Here is an 18,595-nt window from a genome sequence, read left to right as displayed (position 1 = left end):
GTTGTGGCGGGTGGACTTCAGTAGTTGTGGCTCGCAGGCTCTAGAGCGCAGGCTCAGTAGTTGTGGCGCACGGACTTAGTTGCTCCGCGGCATGTGGGATCTTCCCGGACCAGGGCTCGAACCCGTGTCCCTTGCATTGGCAGGCGGATTCTTAACCACTGTACCACCAGAGACGTCGCAATTTAAAAATTTTTAATTGAAATATCCTTGACTTACAATGTTATGTTAGTTTCAACATCTGTATTTTCAAGGTTGAGTATACGCAGTGTTGCCACCTGCCCTTTTTTTTTTTTTTACTTAACATTATCTCAGCCCTTCTCTATGTCATGAAAGGCCTGTCATCAACATGGCTTTTTCAAGCTACATAGCATTTCAGCATCTAGGCGCGCTGTAATTTACTTAACCATTTTCTGGTAATCATACCTAACACCGTGATGGATTTTTTTTTTTATATAAATTTATTTATTTTTGGCTGCGTTGGGTCTTCATTGCTGCACACAGTCTTTCTCTAGTTGTGGCGAGCCGGGGCTACTCTTTGTTGTGGTGTGCGTACTTCTCATTGCGGTGGCTTCTCTTGTTGTGGAGCACAGGCTCTAGGTGCGTGGGCCTCTGTAGTTGTGGCGCACAGGCTCAGTAGTTGTGGCTCGCAGGCTCTAGAGCACAGGCTCAGTAGTTGTGGCGCACGGGCGTAGTTGCTCCAAGGCATGTGGGATCTTCCCGGAACAGGGCTCAAACCCTTGTCCCCTGCATTGGCAGGTGGATTCTTAACCACTGCGCCGCCAGGGGAGTCCCTGTGATGGGTTGTTTTTGTTTGTTTGTTTGTTTGTTTTTATTTTTGGCTGCATTGGGTCTTCGTTGCTGCACGCAGGCTTTCTCTAGTTGCGGCAAGCGGGGGCTACTGTTCGTTGTGGTGCTCGGGCTTCTCATTGCTGTGGCTTCTCTTGTCGCTGAGCACGGACTCTAGGCACGCGGGCTTCAGTAGTTGTGGCTCACGGGCTCTAGAGCACAGGCTCAGTAGTTGTGGCGCATGGGCTTAGTTGCTCTGTGGCATGTGGGATTTTCCCGGACCAGGGATCGAACCTGTGTCCCCCGCGTTGACAGGCAGATTCTTATCCACTGTGCCACCAGGGAAGCCCCCTTGATGGGTTTTTTTTTTTTTGGATGGGTATTTTTATACATAATTCTTTCTCTGCATTTTCTTCCTATTTTCTTAGGATTAGATTATTAGGAGTAGGATCACAAAGTCAAAACATAACTCCTTTTTTTGGCCATGCTGCATGGCTTGTGGGATCTTTTTTTAAAATTCAATTTAATTTAATTTTATTTATTTTTGGCTGCATTAGGTCTTCGTTGCTGTGCACGGGTTTTCTCTAGTTGTGGCGAGTGGGGGCTACTCTTCATGGCCGTGCGCTGGCCTCTCATTGCGGTGGCTTCTCTTGTTGAGGAACACGGTCTCTAGGAGTGCCTCAGTAGTTGTGGCTCACAAGCTCTAGAGTGCAGGCTCAGTAGTTGTGGCTCGCGGGCTCTAGAGCGCAGGCTCAGTAGTTGTGGCGCATGGGCTTAGTTGCTCCGCGGCATGTGGGATCTTCCAGGACCAGGGCTCGTACCTGTGTCCCCTGCATTGGCAGGCGGATTCTTAACCACTGTGCCACCGGGGAAGCCAGGCCTGTGGGATCTTAGTTCCCCAACCAGGGATTGAACCTGGGCCTTCGGCTGTGAAAGCGTGGAGTCCTAACCACTGGACCGCCGGGGAATTCCCATAACATGTATTTTTAAGTTTCCTGATGCACATGGCCAGGAAGGTCTATTGAACAGTTTAAAGGTCATATAAACATCAACTCTCTCACAACATTAATTCTCTCACAGCTCTGTAGAGCCGATATTGTTATTATTCTCTCTCTTTTTTTTTTTTTTTGATTGGGGAATGTACAGTAAGTGGCAGCGCTGAGACTTGAACCCAGGCCGATCAGCTCCATCCTCCTGACTGAGGGGCCAGGCTGATGGCGTTGGGAGCTGTGCCCTCCCTGGCAGTGTCGGGGTGCCCATCTCAGAGACCATCTTGTCCTTGGTGAACTGTCACCTTCAGACCTGCCCCGCCTGCTCTCTGCAGGTGACTGTGGCCGAGCTTTTCACACTTGAGCACTTGTGCCATTTCTTCCCTCCACCTCAGCCCTTCCATCCGCTGCCTCCCCCGGGGGTCTCCCTCTACCTCAGGAACAGTGCTCCCCTCTGCCTGCCCTTCTGCCCTCTGCCTGGCTCCTCCCCTTCTGCTTTGAAACATGCCCAGTTTTCTAACCTCCTAAAATGGAGTCTCCTTCCCATGCCGGTCCTCTGGGAAGAGTATCCATTGCTCACGGCCCCCGTTTTCTCATCTCATCTCTCCTCATTTCTAAATCCTCTGAATATGCCCACCCGTCTCCGAGGCCACCCGCCATGACAGCTCTCCCGGGGGTTCCCCACAGAAACCTGGGGGTTGCCCTCCCTGCCCTCTCATCGCCAGATCTGCTTGGTCACAGTCCCGTTTCTCTGCCCAGGCTTTGTCCCCAGCACGGAGCGCCAGCCACTGCTGCACCACTGAGGACTCAGATGGGAGCCTGCAGCCCCCCATTGGGGTCCTGCAGCCCTCACCTGACCCTGACAGAACTCCGCCTTCCTCTGGACGCCTCTCCTTTTGACGTCTCCTTTTCTGTTATTTCCTCCCCCTTGTCGCTGCTCTCTGAAACTTCAGGACTCTGAGTCCTCCCTGCCCTCCTTTCCTTCCCCCCACACCCGGCCTCTCTCTTGGTCTTGGACTGTTTTAACAGCTGCCATCTCCTGGCCCCGGCTTCTCCCAGCAGGGCCCCCTGCGCAAGGCAGTCACTTTCGTCAGCTAGAGCTCAGCTCCATCCCTCCCCTGCTCCAAAAACCTCTCTGGCACCCAGAATTAAGTTGTAAAGTCCTAAGTGCTCAGGGCTGCCATTAGCAACTCAGCTTGCTCTGCCCGCTTCCGCGTTAGCCAGTGGGACAGCTTGCTGGTTCCCTGGGGTGCCCCAGGCAGACCTACCTGGTCTGTACCCCAACCCTGGAGCCCTGGCCCTCGGAGGCTTCGCTGTGAACTCTAGCAAAAACACCAGCAGGACTTTTCCTTCCTGTTCTGTCTTGGCCTCTTGAAGGCAGCATTGTGTCCCACTCGCCATGGAAGCACCAAGAGTCTGGGGCTCAAACTGCCGTTTAGCGAGTACCCACTGTGTGCCAGGCACCCTGCTGGGAGCACTCCACGTGTCTGCTCACTCAGTCTTCCCTGCGCTCCAAATGAGGCGGGGGTCCCCTTTTATAGTCGAGGAAGGGAGGCCCTGAGACCTTGGTCGCCAACCCGAGGTTCTCCCCACAGCTTGGTCAGAACCAGGTCTCAGACTGGAGATGCCCCCGCCCCCGCCCCCGCCCCCCGCCAGCGCCCTGGAGCCATCGTGCCCCTCCTCCACGTCCACAGGGGCCCAGAGGCGGTGGATGGTGGGTCTGCTGACTCCTTTTCCGCCCCAGCTGGCAGGGAGCTGATGAGCGGGGAGGCCTTCCGGCGGGCGCGGCACGTGGTGGGCGAGATCCAGCGCACAGCCCAGGCAGCAGCCGCCCTGAGCCGCGGCGACTACAGAGCCTTCGGCCGCCTCATGGTGGAGAGTCACCACTCGCTCAGGTGAGATCCCCGGGTGCCCAGCACCTCCTGGTCACAGGCTGTCCCCTGTGCCGGATGGGGCCGGTTCAAGGCCTCCCGCCTCCCCCCATGTCCTCTCTGCAGGGATGACTACGAGGTGAGCTGCCCCGAGCTGGATCAGCTGGTGGAGGCTGCGCTCTCTGCGCCCGGGGTTTATGGCAGCCGCATGACAGGCGGCGGCTTCGGTGGCTGCACGGTGACCCTGCTGGAGGCCTCCGCCGCTTCCCTAGCGATGCAGCACATCCAGGTGGGCAGGTGCCAGAGACTGGGGGGAGCAGGAGAGATGGGTTCCCAGGGCCGTGCTGTGCTCAGACCCCACCCCACCCGTCCCTCCTACAGGGGCAGTACAGCGGGACCGCCACCTTCTACCTTTCCCAGGCGGCCGACGGCGCCCAGGTGCTGTGCTTGTGAGGCCCTCCCAGGCCGGCCCACGGCAGGCCTGCCCTCCAACCTGGGTGCTCAATAAACTTGTATTACCTCTGGCTCTGATACCTCCCTGTCTCCAGAGGTGGATGTGTGCTTGGGCATCAGAGAAAGGTGGGTATAAGAACTGCTCCCCTGCTCTGGGCAGGCCCCAGAAACATGGACAGGGCAGAGCCAAGCGGCAGCAAAATCTTTTATTAAGTGCAGAACAAAGCTGGGACCTTGTCGTGCTGGTCCTAGCTCTTTGGTTACGAATGGGCTTGGGCCCAGGGTAGGAGGGCAGCCGAAGGGCCTTCCGGAACCACCTCATGCCTCCCAGAGGACACCTCTACCCCCTGCTCTGTGGCCAGAGGCACCAGCCCTGTGATCGGCATGCGGGTGGGCTGGCCGCCAGGGGTCCAAGGATGGAGCAGCTGAGGCAGCGCCAGGGAGAGGAGGTGGGGGTCGGGGGCTCAGGTCTGAAAGAACTGTCGGTCCACGTGGGTGCTGAGGGTTCCACTAGTGCTCAGTGTCCGGCTCACAAACTCCTGGGTCACGTGCCGGGTGAGGGAGCCATGGGCTTCCAAGTGTTGGGACCCCAGGGTCAATCCGTCTGCAGGGGAAGAGGTGTTGAAGGGTCCACCTGGGTCCCCAACCCCCTTCCCTCTGTTAGCGCTGTGCTCCCCCGGGAGAGCCGGGAGCCCCCGCCGGGCAACTCACCCAGTAGGACGGGCTCAGTGGTGCTGGAGTGGGTGGTGGTGATGCTGTACTCTCCTGGCATTGGGTGCTGGAAGAGCCCCGAGTGGCTGCCCAGCTGTGGGAAGGGGCCTAGAGTGGGCAGAGGGGCCAGTCAGAGGGTGGTGCCAGGAGAAGGCGTGGCCAGAGGAGGGGTGCGGGTGAAGAAGGGGTGAAGCAGCCTACCTCCATCCTGGGACTCGATGGTGATGATACCCTCACGCTCCGGCCCGAAACCTTGGGTGGTCTTGGCCTGCACCTTGAACTTGTAGGGCACGTTCTCGCTGAGGCCTGGCACGGTCAGCCGGCTCTCGGGGCTGTCGCCATCCACCAGGAACGTGGTGGCTGGCCCTGGGCAGGGAAGATGCCTTTAGCCTCGGTGGCTCCCTCTCCACCCTTCCCCTGGCCCCCCTGACCCTGGGGCGGGCAGCACCTCCTCCGTGGGCCATCTCGCAAGTCACCAGGTAGCCGAGGATGTCGCCATCAGGCCTGCGCGGCCGCTCCCAGCTCAACTGCAGAGAGTCTGGGCTCAGGGCAGTAAACACCAGTGGGCCCGGGGCACTGGGCGTGCTCAAAGTGAAGGCAGAGCCTGAGGACAGCAGAGGAAGGGTGTCGGTGGGTGGGTGGGTTTGTGGGTACAAGATTGGGGGGCAACTGTCAGTGTGGGGGGGGGGCAACTCACCCGGTAGGGGGCAAAGTGGGCTCTGTGGGTGCACCTGTGACTCGATGGTGATGACACCCTCGCGCTCTGGGCCCCAGCCTTCCTGGCTCTGGGCCCGCACGCGGAACACGTAGGAGTGGTTGGGCAGGAGGTCTTCCAGCACCACCGAAGTCTGGCTGGGGTTGGGGATGTTAAGCTGACGCAGCTCACCTGGGTGGGGATGGCGGCAGGTAGCAGAGCAGCATTATCCCTTATTCCTATCCCCGGCCTGGCCCCACCCCTTCCCTAGGCTACTGTCCAGACCTAGCCGCCACCCACCCAGCAGTAGCTGCGGCTTGGGTACGGGTGGGGTCAGCCTTGTATAGTATGGCTGGTTGGTCGGTTGTACGCTATACAAGGGATGAGTGGAACCTGAAATCCCATCTGTGTATGTTGGCTGTTTACGGGCCCAGGTCACGCTGCCGCGAGTGTGTCTGCCCACGGGAGTGCCACTTCCGGACTCCCGGAAAGGCATCTCATAGGCCAGCAGAGGCCCTGGGTCCCTAGGCCGGTGAGGCCTTGTTAGGTAAAACCTAGCAGCGGGAATGATCTGGAGAGAGGCCTAGGGAGACGGATGAGGACTCATCAGAGGAGGCAGCGAAAGGTGGCGTGGGGGGTCTTAGAAGAGAGAGACTCTCTCAGAAAGGTGGCGTGGTGGGGGGAGCATTCGTGTTCAAGGGACTTGGGTGGATTCCTGACAGTCGGGTGTCCCCGTGTGTCAGCCCGACAGCAGCCGTGCCTCACCGCCATTCAGCAGCTGGTACTCCACGCTGTAGCCCTGCAGCACCCGCTCACACTGCGGCTCCTGCCAGCTTACTTTCAGAGACGTGGGTCCCAGGGCTGAGAACACCAGGCGGGTGGGTGTGTTGGGCACACCTGCAGCCAAGCGGGAGCCTGGAGACAGGAGGCCACAGTCAGCCGGTGTCGGGGGTGTCGGGGGTGTCTGGGCAGGAGTCCTAGTTCTAGCCCTGACCGCCCTCAGCTGTGGCGCCTGCACTGACCGCCGGCCGGGTGGCCCACTCACCCTGCAACACCCTGTCCAGGCCACCCAGCACCTCCTGAACGTCCTCAGAGCGGGTGCGGGCCCTGCCTGTGCCGAGAGGGGGTGAGCCCGTGAGGCAGCCGGCCCCCACCCTCCTCAGCTGGCCTGGCCCCTCTCCTGCCCCAGCCCAGCACCCCCAGAGGACAGAAGCTGCGTTAGGCACCAGCGCTGATGTGGATGGAATGGAGGGTAAGGTGGCACGGGCAGTGGCGGTGGTGGGTGGATGGGTGACAGATGGAGCAGGACAGCTGTGGAGGCACAGGATGGCCACCCCTGTACTACCTGGGCCCCAAGAGGGTGCTGCTGGCTGCCCAGCCAGGATTATAGAGTCTCTTGAGTCCCCGAAGTGGGGGACCCCCTTCATCTGAGCCCGACTCCAGGACCCCAGGGCCCAGGACAGCGGAAGCCTGCTCCTCCCGTGTTCCCAGATGGGAGGGAGGCCTAGGGCAGGACAAAACAAGAGTGAGAGGGCGGGAAGCGTGCACGTCAGAGGATGGGCAGGAGGGAGACGGCAGGCCAGCAGCCCGAGCCTCCAGGAGCTGGAAGAGAGGAAGGATCGGGGGGAGAGCAGTGGCGGTTGGCGGGCACTCACTCTGGGAGGAGAGGGAGGTGAGGGTCGAGTAGTCCCTGGGCAGCGTGCCCGAGCGCGAGGGCTCCGTGCGGGTCAGCGAGTGGTAGTCCCGCGAGAGGGTGGAGGACGTGCTCAGCACGCGGTGGGGCAGGTGGGGGCTCCGGTGGGGGCTCCGGTGGGCGCCGTAGGCAGCGTTGCTCACAGTCGTCCTGTGCAGGGAGTTGGCGCTGCCCGGGAAGGCAAAGTCCATCCTCCCGTTCACCAGGTGCTCTGTGGGGTAGAGCAGGGTCACCGGACGGGCCGCACCAGACCTGGAGCCCCTCGGGGCAGGCTGCGGCCCTGGGAATTCCCTGGATTACCTACCCTCTGCGGGCCCTTGGCATAAAAACAACCTGCTTCCCTTGGCCCGCCAGGGACAGAGGTCCTTGGAGGAGTCCAAGGGCCCCCTAGGCGTCTGCAGCTCAGGTCCTGTGGGCTGGCAGGACGCCCCTATGGACGGCCGCTGACCTCAGCCGAGGACTCACTGCCCCTGCAGTTGGCCCTGCCCTGGGGAGAGCCCAAACGCCTGCCCTTGGGTCCCCTGAGGCCTCTGAGGGGTCTCCTTGGGCACCAGGGCCTGCCCTGGACACAACAGACTTGGAAGTTTGGGGGCAGTGCAGCTTTGGGGAGAGCCCCGGCGCCTGCCCTGGGGTCCCTTGGCTCTGGGGTGGCAGCCGGGCAGCCTGGCCGCGGTGGGCTCTGGCTGGAGCCCCGAGGCAGCAAACCAGCGAGCCTAGGTGGGTGCGGGTCAGCGCAGGCCGGTCACCTCCCTCCCCGCCGGTGCCCCGCGCGCCCCCATCGGCGGCGCCGTCGTCCAGGGGCCCGCGGGGCGGCTCGGCGGAGTCGGAGGAGCGCCGGCTGCTGGCCGACGGGCGCGGGATGAGCTCCGGGGGCAGCCGCCACGTGACGCGCCGCAGGTCCAGCTCCGCCCCCAGCAGGGGCTCGAACTTCCAGCCGCTGCCGCCTTGGGAACAACGAAGGGCCGCATTGGCACCGCCGGGGGGGCGCGGGCGGCTGCGCAGAGGGGCTGGGGGAGGAGGCGGGCGGCGCCGTGACGTGAGCCCGTCCTCTGGCTCTCTGGGATCCGGGTGTGCGCGGGTGTGTGCCGGGGAGCCCGGTGGCCGGCGAAGCCCTCGCCCGAGAGGTGCAAGAGGGCGGCCCGGGCTGCAGCTGGCGAGGGGAGACCCCGGACCAGAGCCTGGGCTCTGTCGCCAGCTGTGACGGCTCCCTGCTCTGAGCCTGTTTAGCCCGTCTGGATAACGGAGGGAGTGAGCTCTCCCCTGCCGGCCTCCCAGGGGCCGTTCCAGCAGCCAGAGCGCGTCACAGGCAGACAAGCGTAGTGCAGCTGAGCTGGGGCACCTGATTCGCACCAGCTGCTCTTTACTTCAGACCCTCAAAACTCTCAAGACCCTTGGGCTTGGGTTCCTTCAACCCAAGCTTGACACCGTGGAGGCCTGGTAGCGGCAAGGATGGAAGAAAATACAAATCCTGAAGGATTTTCACTAACGGTAGCGTGTGATTGGCGTCCCGTTTCACAGATCAGAAAACAGGCAGAGAGAGAGGGTGATGCATCTGAATTCCTGCAGTGGAGCCAGAGCTAAAACTGCGTCCCCAAGGGTCCCAGTCGAGGGCTCTTTGCATCACACTGTGCAGGGATCAAGGAAGGAGGAGGAACAGGGCCAGCGTGGGGAGACACTGCTTTGTGGGCCCCAGAGCCAGGCCTGCCTCCTCCCACACAGCCCTGTCCCTGGGAGGTGGCCTGATTCCATGGCACTGCTGGCTCCAGTCTCAAAACTGTGTTTCCAGTCCCGTGTGCACGAGCCTGTGGGCATGTGCCCCAAGCACATGTCTGTCTGCCTGTCCTCACACACAGACGTGCACACGATTCGCTTGGGCCACGTCCGCTTTGTCCCCTCTGTATCCAGAGCCAGTGTGGTGCCTGCCAAAGGGTCGGCTTTGTAGACGCTCGTCTGGGGCTGAGAGGGGACTTCCGGCGTGACCTTCATGCCCAGTGCTCCCTGGCCCCTTGGCTCTCTCTGGACACCAGTGACAGCCCCACCCTCTGCCCAGGACGCCCACCTTCCTCGCAGGCATCCCAGGCCCACTCACCGGCGTCATCAGAGACGCTGGGCCTCTGGCTGCCTGTCGGCGAGCGGAGCACGTCATCGCTGTACATGAGGAAGTGTTCGTAGTCTTCTCCGCCCTGGGCGTCCACGATGGGGATGTCCGGGATGATAGGGACTGCAGGGCGGGAGCCGGTGAGCCAGGGCCCCAGCCTCGGCCTCCTGCCCGCCCCGTGCCTCCCACCCACCCGCCACTCACTGGACATGGGCCGCTTGGGCTGGGTGGCCAGGTTGATGATGGCCTCCCGCTCAGGCCCCCAGCCCGCCCCGTTGCGAGCCTTGACCGTGTAGCGGTACGGCTGGGACTCCCGCAGGTTCTCAATGAGCAGCGTCCTCTTCTTGGGGCTGTCCACCAGCACCTTCTTCATGGGCCCGATGGGTCCTGGGACAGGGAGAGAGCTTCAGAGGGCTCATCCGGCTTCTGGCCTGGTCCCTGCCTCTGATGCACCAGGACTGTTGCACAGCCCCTGAACTGCACCCAGGAGTTTGGGGAACGAGTCAGGGAGCAAGCGACTTTTGAAGCCCAGCTGCACGCCAAGCCCTGAGAACCTGGGTGTGACTGGCTTAGAGAAGGCTCCATGCGGCTCATTGCTAAGTTAAGTGGCAGAGACAGACTAGACTCAAGTCGGCCCCACTGTCACCTCTACCAATTGGTAAAGGGTCCTGCGTCCAGGTGCGTCTGTGTGGCGCTGGCTCCAGAGGCTTGGGCGCCCTCACCACCTGTGCCTCACCGTCCACAACCAAACCCCAAATGCATGGCTGCCCTGGTCACCTGGGCAAGGACGGGAGGAGAGAGGCAGGCCTGAACCTGCACCTGAGGTGAGGCTGAGGCTTGTGAGAGCTAAGGGCGAGAGCAGAGGGGAAGCAGCTCTCCTCCGCCACACCTAGAAGGGTGGACGCAAGCCCTGGGAGAGAGGAGGAAGAGACCCCAGGCTGCTCTGAGCAAGTTACGGTACCTAGGCCCCCATGTGACAAGATGGGGCCCTCTATGTTGGAAGACGTCTGGGAGACCAGAACATGTCCCAGTTTCCAAGGGGTCCAAAGGAGGGCTCTGGAAAAACAACATCTGCTAAGCTTGATGCTGTTTGTTTGTGGGCCCCACCGCGTGGCACGCGGAATCTTAATTCCCCAACCAGGGATCGAACCCGTGCCCCCTGCAGTGGAAGCATGGATTCTTAACCACTGGACCACCAGGGAAGTCCCTTGATGCTGTTTGATAAGTAAACAGCTGTGCTCCAAGAATTGGCTGATGTTGGGCTGTCAGCCGGGGGAGGTCTCTAACTGCCCTCTCTCATCTCTGTCCACCAGGGGGAGAAGGGAAGGGGGCCACCCCAAAGTTGCTGATGCCCTTGGGCCTGCCTCACACATTCGTGACACAGCGGAGGCCTCAGCAGGCTAAGGCCGTGGGCTGAAACCATCAGTCATCCCTGGGATTAAAGGCTGGGTCAGAAAACACTTCCTGACAGTGGTCCATGGGTAGACCAGGTGTTGTAAACTCAGAATGAGCCCAGGATGTGATGCAGCTGCTGAGAAGGTTGTGCTTGGTCAGCCAGGCTAGTAAAGAGCAAGGAGCCTGAGGCCCAGAACAATCCTGCTGCCCTCTGCCCTGTTGGGCCACCCTGGGGGTGCTAAGCCTGACTCACTTTAGGGTCCACGGGTCCTATCTGGGGGTGGTAAGCTCTCCATCCCTGAGATGGGCCAAACAGAGGTGAGAGCGCAAGGAGGAGGGCCCTGCACCAGGCGAGAGGTGGGACCAAGTTCCCTCAAATAGTTTCTCATCCTGACAACTGGCAGGGGTGGTCCCTCCCCTTTCCAGGACTGGGAGAAAAATAACAGTTCTGCCAGGTGCTTTGGCCTAGGGCTGCCAGATAAAATATTGCATGAAATGTACTAGAAAAATTGTCTATTTGAAGTTCAGGGCGTCCTCTGCTCTTATTTGCTAAATCTGTCAACTCTACTCTGGCCCTAAGAGAACCGTGTAGAATTGAGCCATTCCAGTTACCTGCGTGGGCAGGCGGCCCTGGACCTGTGACCCCACTGCACATATATAATCTCAGGCCCTCCATCCCTACCTGCGCTGGGAGCTTCTGGGCCTGGCTTTGGAATGCAACTCAGCCCAAACCTGGCCACAAACCTAACGATGCCCCAGGCAATCAGACATACATGGGCTCATCCACTGACCAGGACGCTGGGACCTCCTCCCACTGTCTGCCCCCGCCCTGGGGGCAGAAGGAGAGGTCCAGGTCCTTACGGTTGTCCTCGTTGACCAGGCCATAGCAGACTTCATAGGCTGTGATCTCGCCATTGGTCTCGGCCGGCTCAGCCCAGCTCAGCTGGGTCACGGTGGAGGAGACGACATTGAAGGCCAGACGCCCCGGCTCGCTGGGAACTGGAGGGGGAGGGGATGCAGGAAGAGAGCTGTCAGCCGCAGAGAGGGGGCAGAGTTCTAGGGGGTCGGGGGACAGGGCTGGGCACGCTGGCGTCAGGGTAGCTGGGGGGCAGACAGGTGGATGGACGTTCAGGCGAGGCCTCACCTTCCGGGTGAGTGCGACACGACACCAGGGAGCTGTAGGGGCCCTCGCCCTGCGCGCCGTAGGCGCACACCTTCATCTCGTAGTCGCAATACGGGTACAGGTTGGTGAGCTCCACCGAGGGCACCTTACTGTCGAGGAGGTGGGCTTCGGACTCAGAGTCACCCTGGATCCAGTACTTCACCTGCCCCCGGGGCAGGGCTGGTCAGTGGGGAGCAGCTGGCAAAGCTGATCGTCCCTCCACTGAGCCCCTGCCCTTGTTACCCCCTTTGCGCACAGACACGGAGGGACCGAGTGACCTGCCAGCTTCACACAGCAGGGCTGGGGCAGAGCAGAGGTGTTTCTGGGCTGGTGGGGCCACAGTCCAGGAACTTGCTTCTCCCCCGGGGCACAGATGGGGGTTCCCCCGTCCACTGAGGCCAAGCATGCCCTCTCCTCTCCCTCAAGGGCCCTGTGCCCCCGGGGGGCCCACCTCCCCACTATGTGCCCAGCCTCCCCATCCACCACCCTCATCGCCCCCCCACCTTACCCGGTACCCTGTTGGCTTGCCAGGAGGGGGCAGCCAGTTGAAGTGGATCTTCCGGGACCCGGTGGCCTTGGCATTGGGGTTCTGTGGGGCACCCAGGTCACCCCGGGGGAGTGGGAGTGATGACAGGGTCTGGCCCATTAAGTTCCCGTCCAGTTCATCTGTAGTGGGTCAAGCCAGGGCAGGGCAGCCAGCTGAGACACCCCGCTGCTTTGAGGGGGGCAGGAACCCACCGTCGCCGCCAGGGGGCGCCAGAAGCCCAGTTAAACACCAACGCTCCTTCCCCGCCCCGCCTCAACTGAGACCTGCCAAAGGGGGTCTCTAGAGGGCTGGTGCCCCCATTAGTAAAGCACAAGGCATCCTGCCAAACTTGGGGGGGCCCAGGAGGGTCTCTGGAGGGATGAGGAGGAGGAAGGAGTTTGCGCTCTCTCTCCCTTTGGCAGCCAAGGGTGTGTCCCACGTGAGAACATCCGGCTCCTCCCAACGCTATCACTCCTGTACCCCAAGACTCCTCCTCCTGCCCCATCTTCTCGGCAAGCCTCCTCTCCGGGTGGGCTCACAGACCCCACTATACAGTTCTCAGGACCCATAAGAACTGCTTCACCCCTTCTGGGAACACAGGCATTTTAGCTGGAATTAAGACAGAAGTCAAAGGGCTAAGACCCTGAGTGGTGGGATTCACAGCCAGCAGCAGGCCGGTGGCCGCATGACCCCGGCCTCTCTGATGGAGAGGAGGGTTGCCAGATAAAGGCAGGATACCTAGTTAAATTTTAGATAAACAACAAACACTTTTTTAGGATAAGTACATCCCAAATAGTGCACGGGATATACTTATACTACAGATGTGGTTGTTACTTATCTGAGATTCAGATTTAACCGAGCGTCCTGTATTTTTACCTGCTAAGACTGTCAAGAAGCCCCCAGCCCTGCTTAAGCTGACTCCAGACTCTGCCTACCTCTGTCCCCAATGATGACAGTGGCAGACTGGGGCTGGCCCAGGCGGGCCCCAAACTTGGGGTTGCTGAGTTGGATGTAGAAGCGGCGGGTCTGGCAGCCCCGCAGGAGGGAGTCCATCTCCTGCAGCTCCAGGACCTTCACCTGCAGCTCCTTCCAGGTCTCCCCAGGTTGGAACAGCAGTTCGCCCTCTGTGGGGATGTAGTCCTGGGAGTGGGAAGGGGTCAGGGTCAGACCAGGCCTGGGAGAATGAGTAACGGCCACACACCCCACCCCAACCTCGCAGATAATGCAGAGACCCTCACACACAGACTGTCCCACGTGGACACGGAATGGCTCATGTTTCTACAACACCTCTTGTGCATCAAGCACATTACAAATATTAGCTCGTTTACTCCTCAGGGCAGTGTGAGGTAGAGATATTATTGTCCCCATTATACAGATGAGGAAACTGAGGCACACAGCGGTGAAGAAACTTGCCCAAGTTCACACAGGTAGTTGTGGTGGAACCGGGATTTGAACCAAGGCACAGAGACAGGGATGCAGATATGGAGGGTCCCATACAGGCAGGCACTCAGCCGGGGGAGCTGAGATTTGCAGGCCCCAGACAGGGAGGGAGGAACTGTTTCCCGCACTGGGGCTCTGAAGTCTGGATCCCACCAGCCACCAGGCCCTGCCTCCCGGGTGGGGTGCTTCCAACATCTCCAGCTTTTTTTTTTTCCCCCCAATGCCCCAGAGCTTTCCTGAGCGCCCGTCACATGACGCCACTAGGTGGCACTGCAAACTCACATTCAATTCCAGGCACAGCTAGCCAGCCCCGCTGTGCACAGAGGGACAAACTCAAACGCTACAAAAACCCAGAAAGAAAAGCAGGAGTCGCCCGCAAGACAACTGACCTGGGGGGGGGATGCTTCAAAAATGTCCAGGCGACAAAAGACAAAGCCGGGGAATTATTCTAGATTAAAGGAGACTAAAGACACATGACAACAAAATGCAATGCCATACCCTTGACTGGTTCCTGGATTGGGGGGAAAAAGCTATAGAGGACATTACTGGGACATGTGAACACGGGGGGATCCGAATATGGACTAATTATTAGTTATGAGGACAATGTGACGTTTCTTAAGTTAGGTAATTCTGTCGTAGTCATGTAGAGTGCCCTTGTTCTTAGCTGGCACCTACAGAAGGGTTTAGGGTCTATATGATGTCTACAACTTACCTTGAATAGTTCGGCCAACAAAAGTAAACCAGACACACTCTCTCTCCCTTTCTCTCTACAGTTATAGAGCTATAAATACATATATATATACACACACACACACATGCATGTATACATCTATATTGAAAGAGAGAAAGAAAGAAAGGTGAATCTACGTAAAGAGTAAGTGGGTGCTGATTTTGTTAGTCTTTCCATTTTCCTGTAGGCTGAAGCTTTTCAAAACAAAAAGTTGAGAAATAAAATGTTTTTAAAAATAGTTCAATACCAAAGGATCTTTAGAAAAGCATAACGGGATAGCCAGAGCCTCTATAATATGGCATATTCAGTGAAAAGTTATGGGCGTACAAATTCCTCTTTGGAGTTTTTATGGGGAGCACTGGAGCAGTAATGAGAACTGTTCCTACCGATAAAAAAAAAGAACAGGGCGAGTGTCGGGATCTTGTGAGCGCACGCCTGCTCCCAGATTGCCAGGTGGGCTGTGGGCCGGTGAGACTAGACTTTATTACTTTTTGAGTGAAGTTTTGATGTGAATATTCTTAGTTTTAAAATGTTGGTAATAGGTATAAACTGGATAACTTAATAGGAACCTACGGTATAGCACAGGGAACTCTACTCAATACTCTGTAATGACCTATATGGGAACAAAGTCTAAAAAAGAGTGGATATATGTATATGTATAACTGATTCACTTTGCTGCACAGCAGAAACTAACACGGCATTGTAAATCAACTATACGCCAATAAAAATTAGTTTAAAAAAACGTTGGTAATAGGGAATTCTCTGACGGTCCAGTGGTTAGGACTCTGAACTTTCACTGCCATGCGGCCAAAAAAAATGAAAAATAAAATAAAAGGTTGGTAATAAATTTAGAAAAACAAACAGACCTGTAAGCCAAACCAAGCACATCCACCACCTGGATTTGGCAGTTTCCTGAGACTGGGGCCCAGCGATAAAGGGGACACTGCCCTACCACACGGCCCTCCCTGCCCTGAAGGGCTGCTCCTGTGGCACGGCCCAGAGAGGGCCTGCCCGGCAATGACAGCCCAGGGACATAGGGTCTGTGATCCCACGCCAAGAAGCCCAGAGTCCCTGGACAGGGGTAGACGGAGGTGTCTATTTCTCTGTGGAGAGTTTGGCTGTCCTGGTGGATCCTGGGATGTTGGGAGGGGGACATGGATGGTCTGGACATGATGAGACCTTACTCAGGGCGTCACTGGCACTTCTGGTGCGCAAGACACCCCTGCTGCAGGGTGGCCGGGCAGGTGGACATGTCCTTGGGAGGCCAGCCAGCGGCACCACCAGCATCCAGAGACTCAGGTGGCTGCCGTGTCCTGCTCCCACCGGGCCCTTGGGATGTGCCCTTGACCCCGTGGTGGAGACTCACCCGGTTGCCCTGCGCTGTGTTGTCCTGCGTGCAGTAGGAGACCTGGGACTTGCCGTTGTCCAGGATACGCCGGATGATGGGGATGCGGGCCACGTGCTCCCCGCGGCTGACCAAGTACTCAGGCTGCTCAAAGGACACGATCCCGCTGGCTGCAAGGAGCCAGGCACCGGTCAGGGGTCTTGGCCACAGTCCCCTCTCAGCTCCCCCCACCCTCCCTCTGGCCCAGCCCGGCCCAGACTCCGGGAGTCTGCTTGTCACCCCTCTCTGGGGAAGGACAGAGGAAGGGGCTGGAAGAGTCTTCCAGGAAAAGTTGACAAGGCTGGAACAGTGTCCAGCTAACATCTTGGAAGGGTCAGGGCAGAGAAAGGAGGCCGGGCAGGGGCAAGACCAGACATGAGAGCTGAGACTGAGAGCTGGGCCAGAGTAGGCCTAAGTCCTGGGGTCCTGGAGCAGGTGGGGAGGAGGGGTCAGGGACCAGAACAGACCCTCCGGGCGCCGGAAAGATGGTTATCAACAAGTCCAGGTTCCCCGAGGAACTAGCAGGGAAGGCACCGTGGGTGACAGTGGGGTGACGCCTTGCTCACCCCACTAGATAGGCTTGAGCAGAGGCAGGCCCCAGTCCCCTTCCTGCTCCCATGCCCTGCCATCCTAGGGGGGCCCCATTCAGCCTCCCCAGTTCTAAGGCCATAGGGGAAGAACAAGGAGAGGGATATGCAATGGCTCCAGGAGGACATAGCACCCTCTGGTGATTATAAGAGAAGCTCCCACACTGAGTGCCTACTACCAGGCACTGTGCAGAGATGTACAGCCACACACTCCTCACAAGAGCCTGATACCCATTTTACAGATGGAGAAACCAAGGCTCAGAGGTTAAGTCACTTGCCTAGGCCACATGGCCAGGCCCCACTTCCACTTGGATTCGAGGAGGAACAAGGGACCCCAGAGGCCCCCTTTTGGCCCCCCTGTTCCTCCCACCCTGACCGACCTTGCTCCTTGAGGATGGTGACGTTGACCAGGCGGCGGCCGAGGGTGGCAGTGCCCACGGGCACGTCGATGGCCTCCACCAGCAGCTGCTTCTCGTCATCGTCCTCAGGCCGGATGAAGAGAGGCACCCGCACGTCCACCAGCTCCACGCCCTCCTGGAACTCCACCATGCCCCGGGCGTCTGGGCGGGTGGTGGGGAGCCGTCAGATGGGGATCAGGGGGCCGCAAAGGGGTGCGAGGTGAGAGGGAGGGGCACAGGGGGCCTGCCCACCTACCCTGGTCTGCAGTGAGGGTGTAGTAGCCAGGGGCCACCTTGAGCTCATGGAAGGCCCCCTGCTGCACATGCTTCTCCGTCAGCTTCAGCAGGGCCTGCTTGGCCGAGCGGGGCGCCATCAGCACCGTGTCCACAATGGTGTGGTCCTGCCTGGGGGCGGGGTTGGGTGGGGAGGTGTCAGACTGGCCAGGAGGCTGGCACTTGTCCCGCCCCACCTACCTGTCCTCTCTCCATCAGGGGACAAGATTGCAGGCAGCAAAAAGCAGTCATCAGAACCAGACAGTCCTAGAGGCCCACGCTGGTCCCACCACCTCACCCTGCAGCCTCAGCATCCTCATCTGTGAAATGAGGCTACTACTCCCACCCACCTCACCAAGAGGGGCTGGTGAAGCAAAGGTAGAGTCAGGACAGCAAAGATGTGCAGGGTATAGGCCCTGAAGCCAGACTGCCTGGGTTCAAATCCTGGCTCTATATCTTAACAGCTAGGTAACCTTGGGCAAGTTACTTAAGCTCTCTGATTCTCAGTTTCCTCAACTATAAAATGGGAATAGCAACGGTACCTACTTGGATAAGGTAACCACACACATGAAACCCTTAGAACAAGGCCTGGCCCGTCGTAAGCACTCAAAATGCTGGTCTAAATGGTTCTTACTGAGGGTGATGTGCTCAGTGAGAGCTGTATTCTGTTACTGCGCAGTTCTGTCCTCTCTGCATGCTGTTCCCACCCACCCCCTCTTCCCCTGGGGGGGCTGGGACTCGGGGTAGGAACTGGGAAGGAGGTGTGTCACCCACTGGACCATCTTCTTGGCACCCAGCGGTGCCTCCAGGATCAAGGCCTTTGGCGTCGGAGGAGGGCTGCAGCTGGGCACCGGGCTGTCCCAGGTACTAGGTAGGGGGCTAGCGCCGGCACGAGGGCAAAGACTGGGTCTGCTTGGTTCCCCGTGGTTTTCCTGTTCTAGTACCGGGGCTGGCTTTTGGTGAGGGCTTCATACTGGTATTTGCTCAATGAAGGTCCTGCCCAAGGACAGACACAGACAGCCCTCCTTTCCAGTGGGATGGAGATGGAGATGGAGATTGGGGTGGGGGAGGGGGCCGAGGGGGCAGGTACTTGGGGCTGGTACTACCCCACCTGTGTGTCTTCGACTCACTTTTTCCCGGCATTGGGCTGCTGCCTGTGGAGGACAAAGTGGGGAACGTGAGCCAGGTGGTCCCTGGGGTGGAGGCACGATCTGCCTGGGGGAGATCCCGTGGCGTTGGCTATACGGGCAGCACCCTCACCCAACCCCGGGCACCCAGGACCCACCGGAACTTGGTCTGCTGGAGCTTCTGCGCGCCTGTGATATGCCTGTACACCTCGTTCAGCTGCCAGGCAAGGGAGGGCTGTGAGGCTCGGGCCCTGGGGGAGCCTCTCCACCCAGAGCCA

At 59.2% G+C, this 18,595-nt stretch overlaps 3 protein-coding genes across 6 annotated transcripts in view; 1 reads left to right on the top strand and 2 right to left on the bottom strand.

Annotated features, from left to right (window-relative positions):
* Positions 1 to 2,152, bottom strand: part of LOC114487586 (ATP-dependent DNA helicase Q5-like) — a 5,712-nt gene extending 3,560 nt beyond the window's left edge. Inside the window, exon 1 of the mRNA XM_028498144.2 lies at positions 2,081 to 2,152. Coding sequence (XP_028353945.1) covers positions 2,081 to 2,152 — 72 coding nt within the window. The remainder of the gene's footprint in view (positions 1 to 2,080) is intronic.
* On the top strand, positions 32 to 4,179 carry GALK1 (galactokinase 1). Its single transcript, XM_028499330.2, has 4 exons — positions 32 to 2,110; positions 3,520 to 3,670; positions 3,773 to 3,935; positions 4,028 to 4,179. The coding sequence occupies exons 2-4, from the start codon at positions 3,534 to 3,536 to the stop codon at positions 4,097 to 4,099; spliced, it is 372 nt and encodes a 123-aa protein (XP_028355131.1). The 5' UTR covers positions 32 to 2,110; positions 3,520 to 3,533; the 3' UTR covers positions 4,100 to 4,179.
* Positions 4,180 to 4,296: 117 nt separating this feature from the next.
* Positions 4,297 to 18,595, bottom strand: part of ITGB4 (integrin subunit beta 4) — a 30,581-nt gene continuing 16,282 nt past the window's right edge. For 2 of the 4 annotated variants that reach the window (XM_007099752.4, XM_028499329.2), the window contains exons 22-40: positions 18,476 to 18,534; positions 18,321 to 18,344; positions 17,174 to 17,322; positions 16,900 to 17,079; positions 15,915 to 16,063; positions 13,314 to 13,518; positions 12,361 to 12,518; positions 11,835 to 12,015; positions 11,552 to 11,689; positions 9,500 to 9,682; positions 9,287 to 9,418; positions 7,160 to 7,408; positions 6,850 to 7,008; positions 6,270 to 6,419; positions 5,508 to 5,696; positions 5,259 to 5,414; positions 5,012 to 5,176; positions 4,811 to 4,918; positions 4,297 to 4,703 (exon numbers count right to left, since the gene is read on the bottom strand). In XM_007099752.4, coding sequence (XP_007099814.2) covers positions 4,564 to 4,703; positions 4,811 to 4,918; positions 5,012 to 5,176; positions 5,259 to 5,414; positions 5,508 to 5,696; positions 6,270 to 6,419; positions 6,850 to 7,008; positions 7,160 to 7,408; positions 9,287 to 9,418; positions 9,500 to 9,682; positions 11,552 to 11,689; positions 11,835 to 12,015; positions 12,361 to 12,518; positions 13,314 to 13,518; positions 15,915 to 16,063; positions 16,900 to 17,079; positions 17,174 to 17,322; positions 18,321 to 18,344; positions 18,476 to 18,534 — 2,874 coding nt within the window. In that variant the 3' untranslated portion in view covers positions 4,297 to 4,563. The remainder of the gene's footprint in view (positions 4,704 to 4,810; positions 4,919 to 5,011; positions 5,177 to 5,258; positions 5,415 to 5,507; positions 5,697 to 6,269; positions 6,420 to 6,849; positions 7,009 to 7,159; positions 7,409 to 9,286; positions 9,419 to 9,499; positions 9,683 to 11,551; positions 11,690 to 11,834; positions 12,016 to 12,360; positions 12,519 to 13,313; positions 13,519 to 15,914; positions 16,064 to 16,899; positions 17,080 to 17,173; positions 17,323 to 18,320; positions 18,345 to 18,475; positions 18,535 to 18,595) is intronic. The other 2 variants (XM_055090326.1, XM_007099751.4) reach the window with 2 other exon arrangements.

This window comes from Physeter macrocephalus, chromosome 14, assembly GCF_002837175.3.
Source record: "Physeter macrocephalus isolate SW-GA chromosome 14, ASM283717v5, whole genome shotgun sequence".
NCBI lineage: Eukaryota > Metazoa > Chordata > Mammalia > Artiodactyla > Physeteridae > Physeter > Physeter macrocephalus.
Note: the sequence above shows the minus strand (reverse complement) of the source record. Positions and strands in the feature narration are given on the sequence as shown.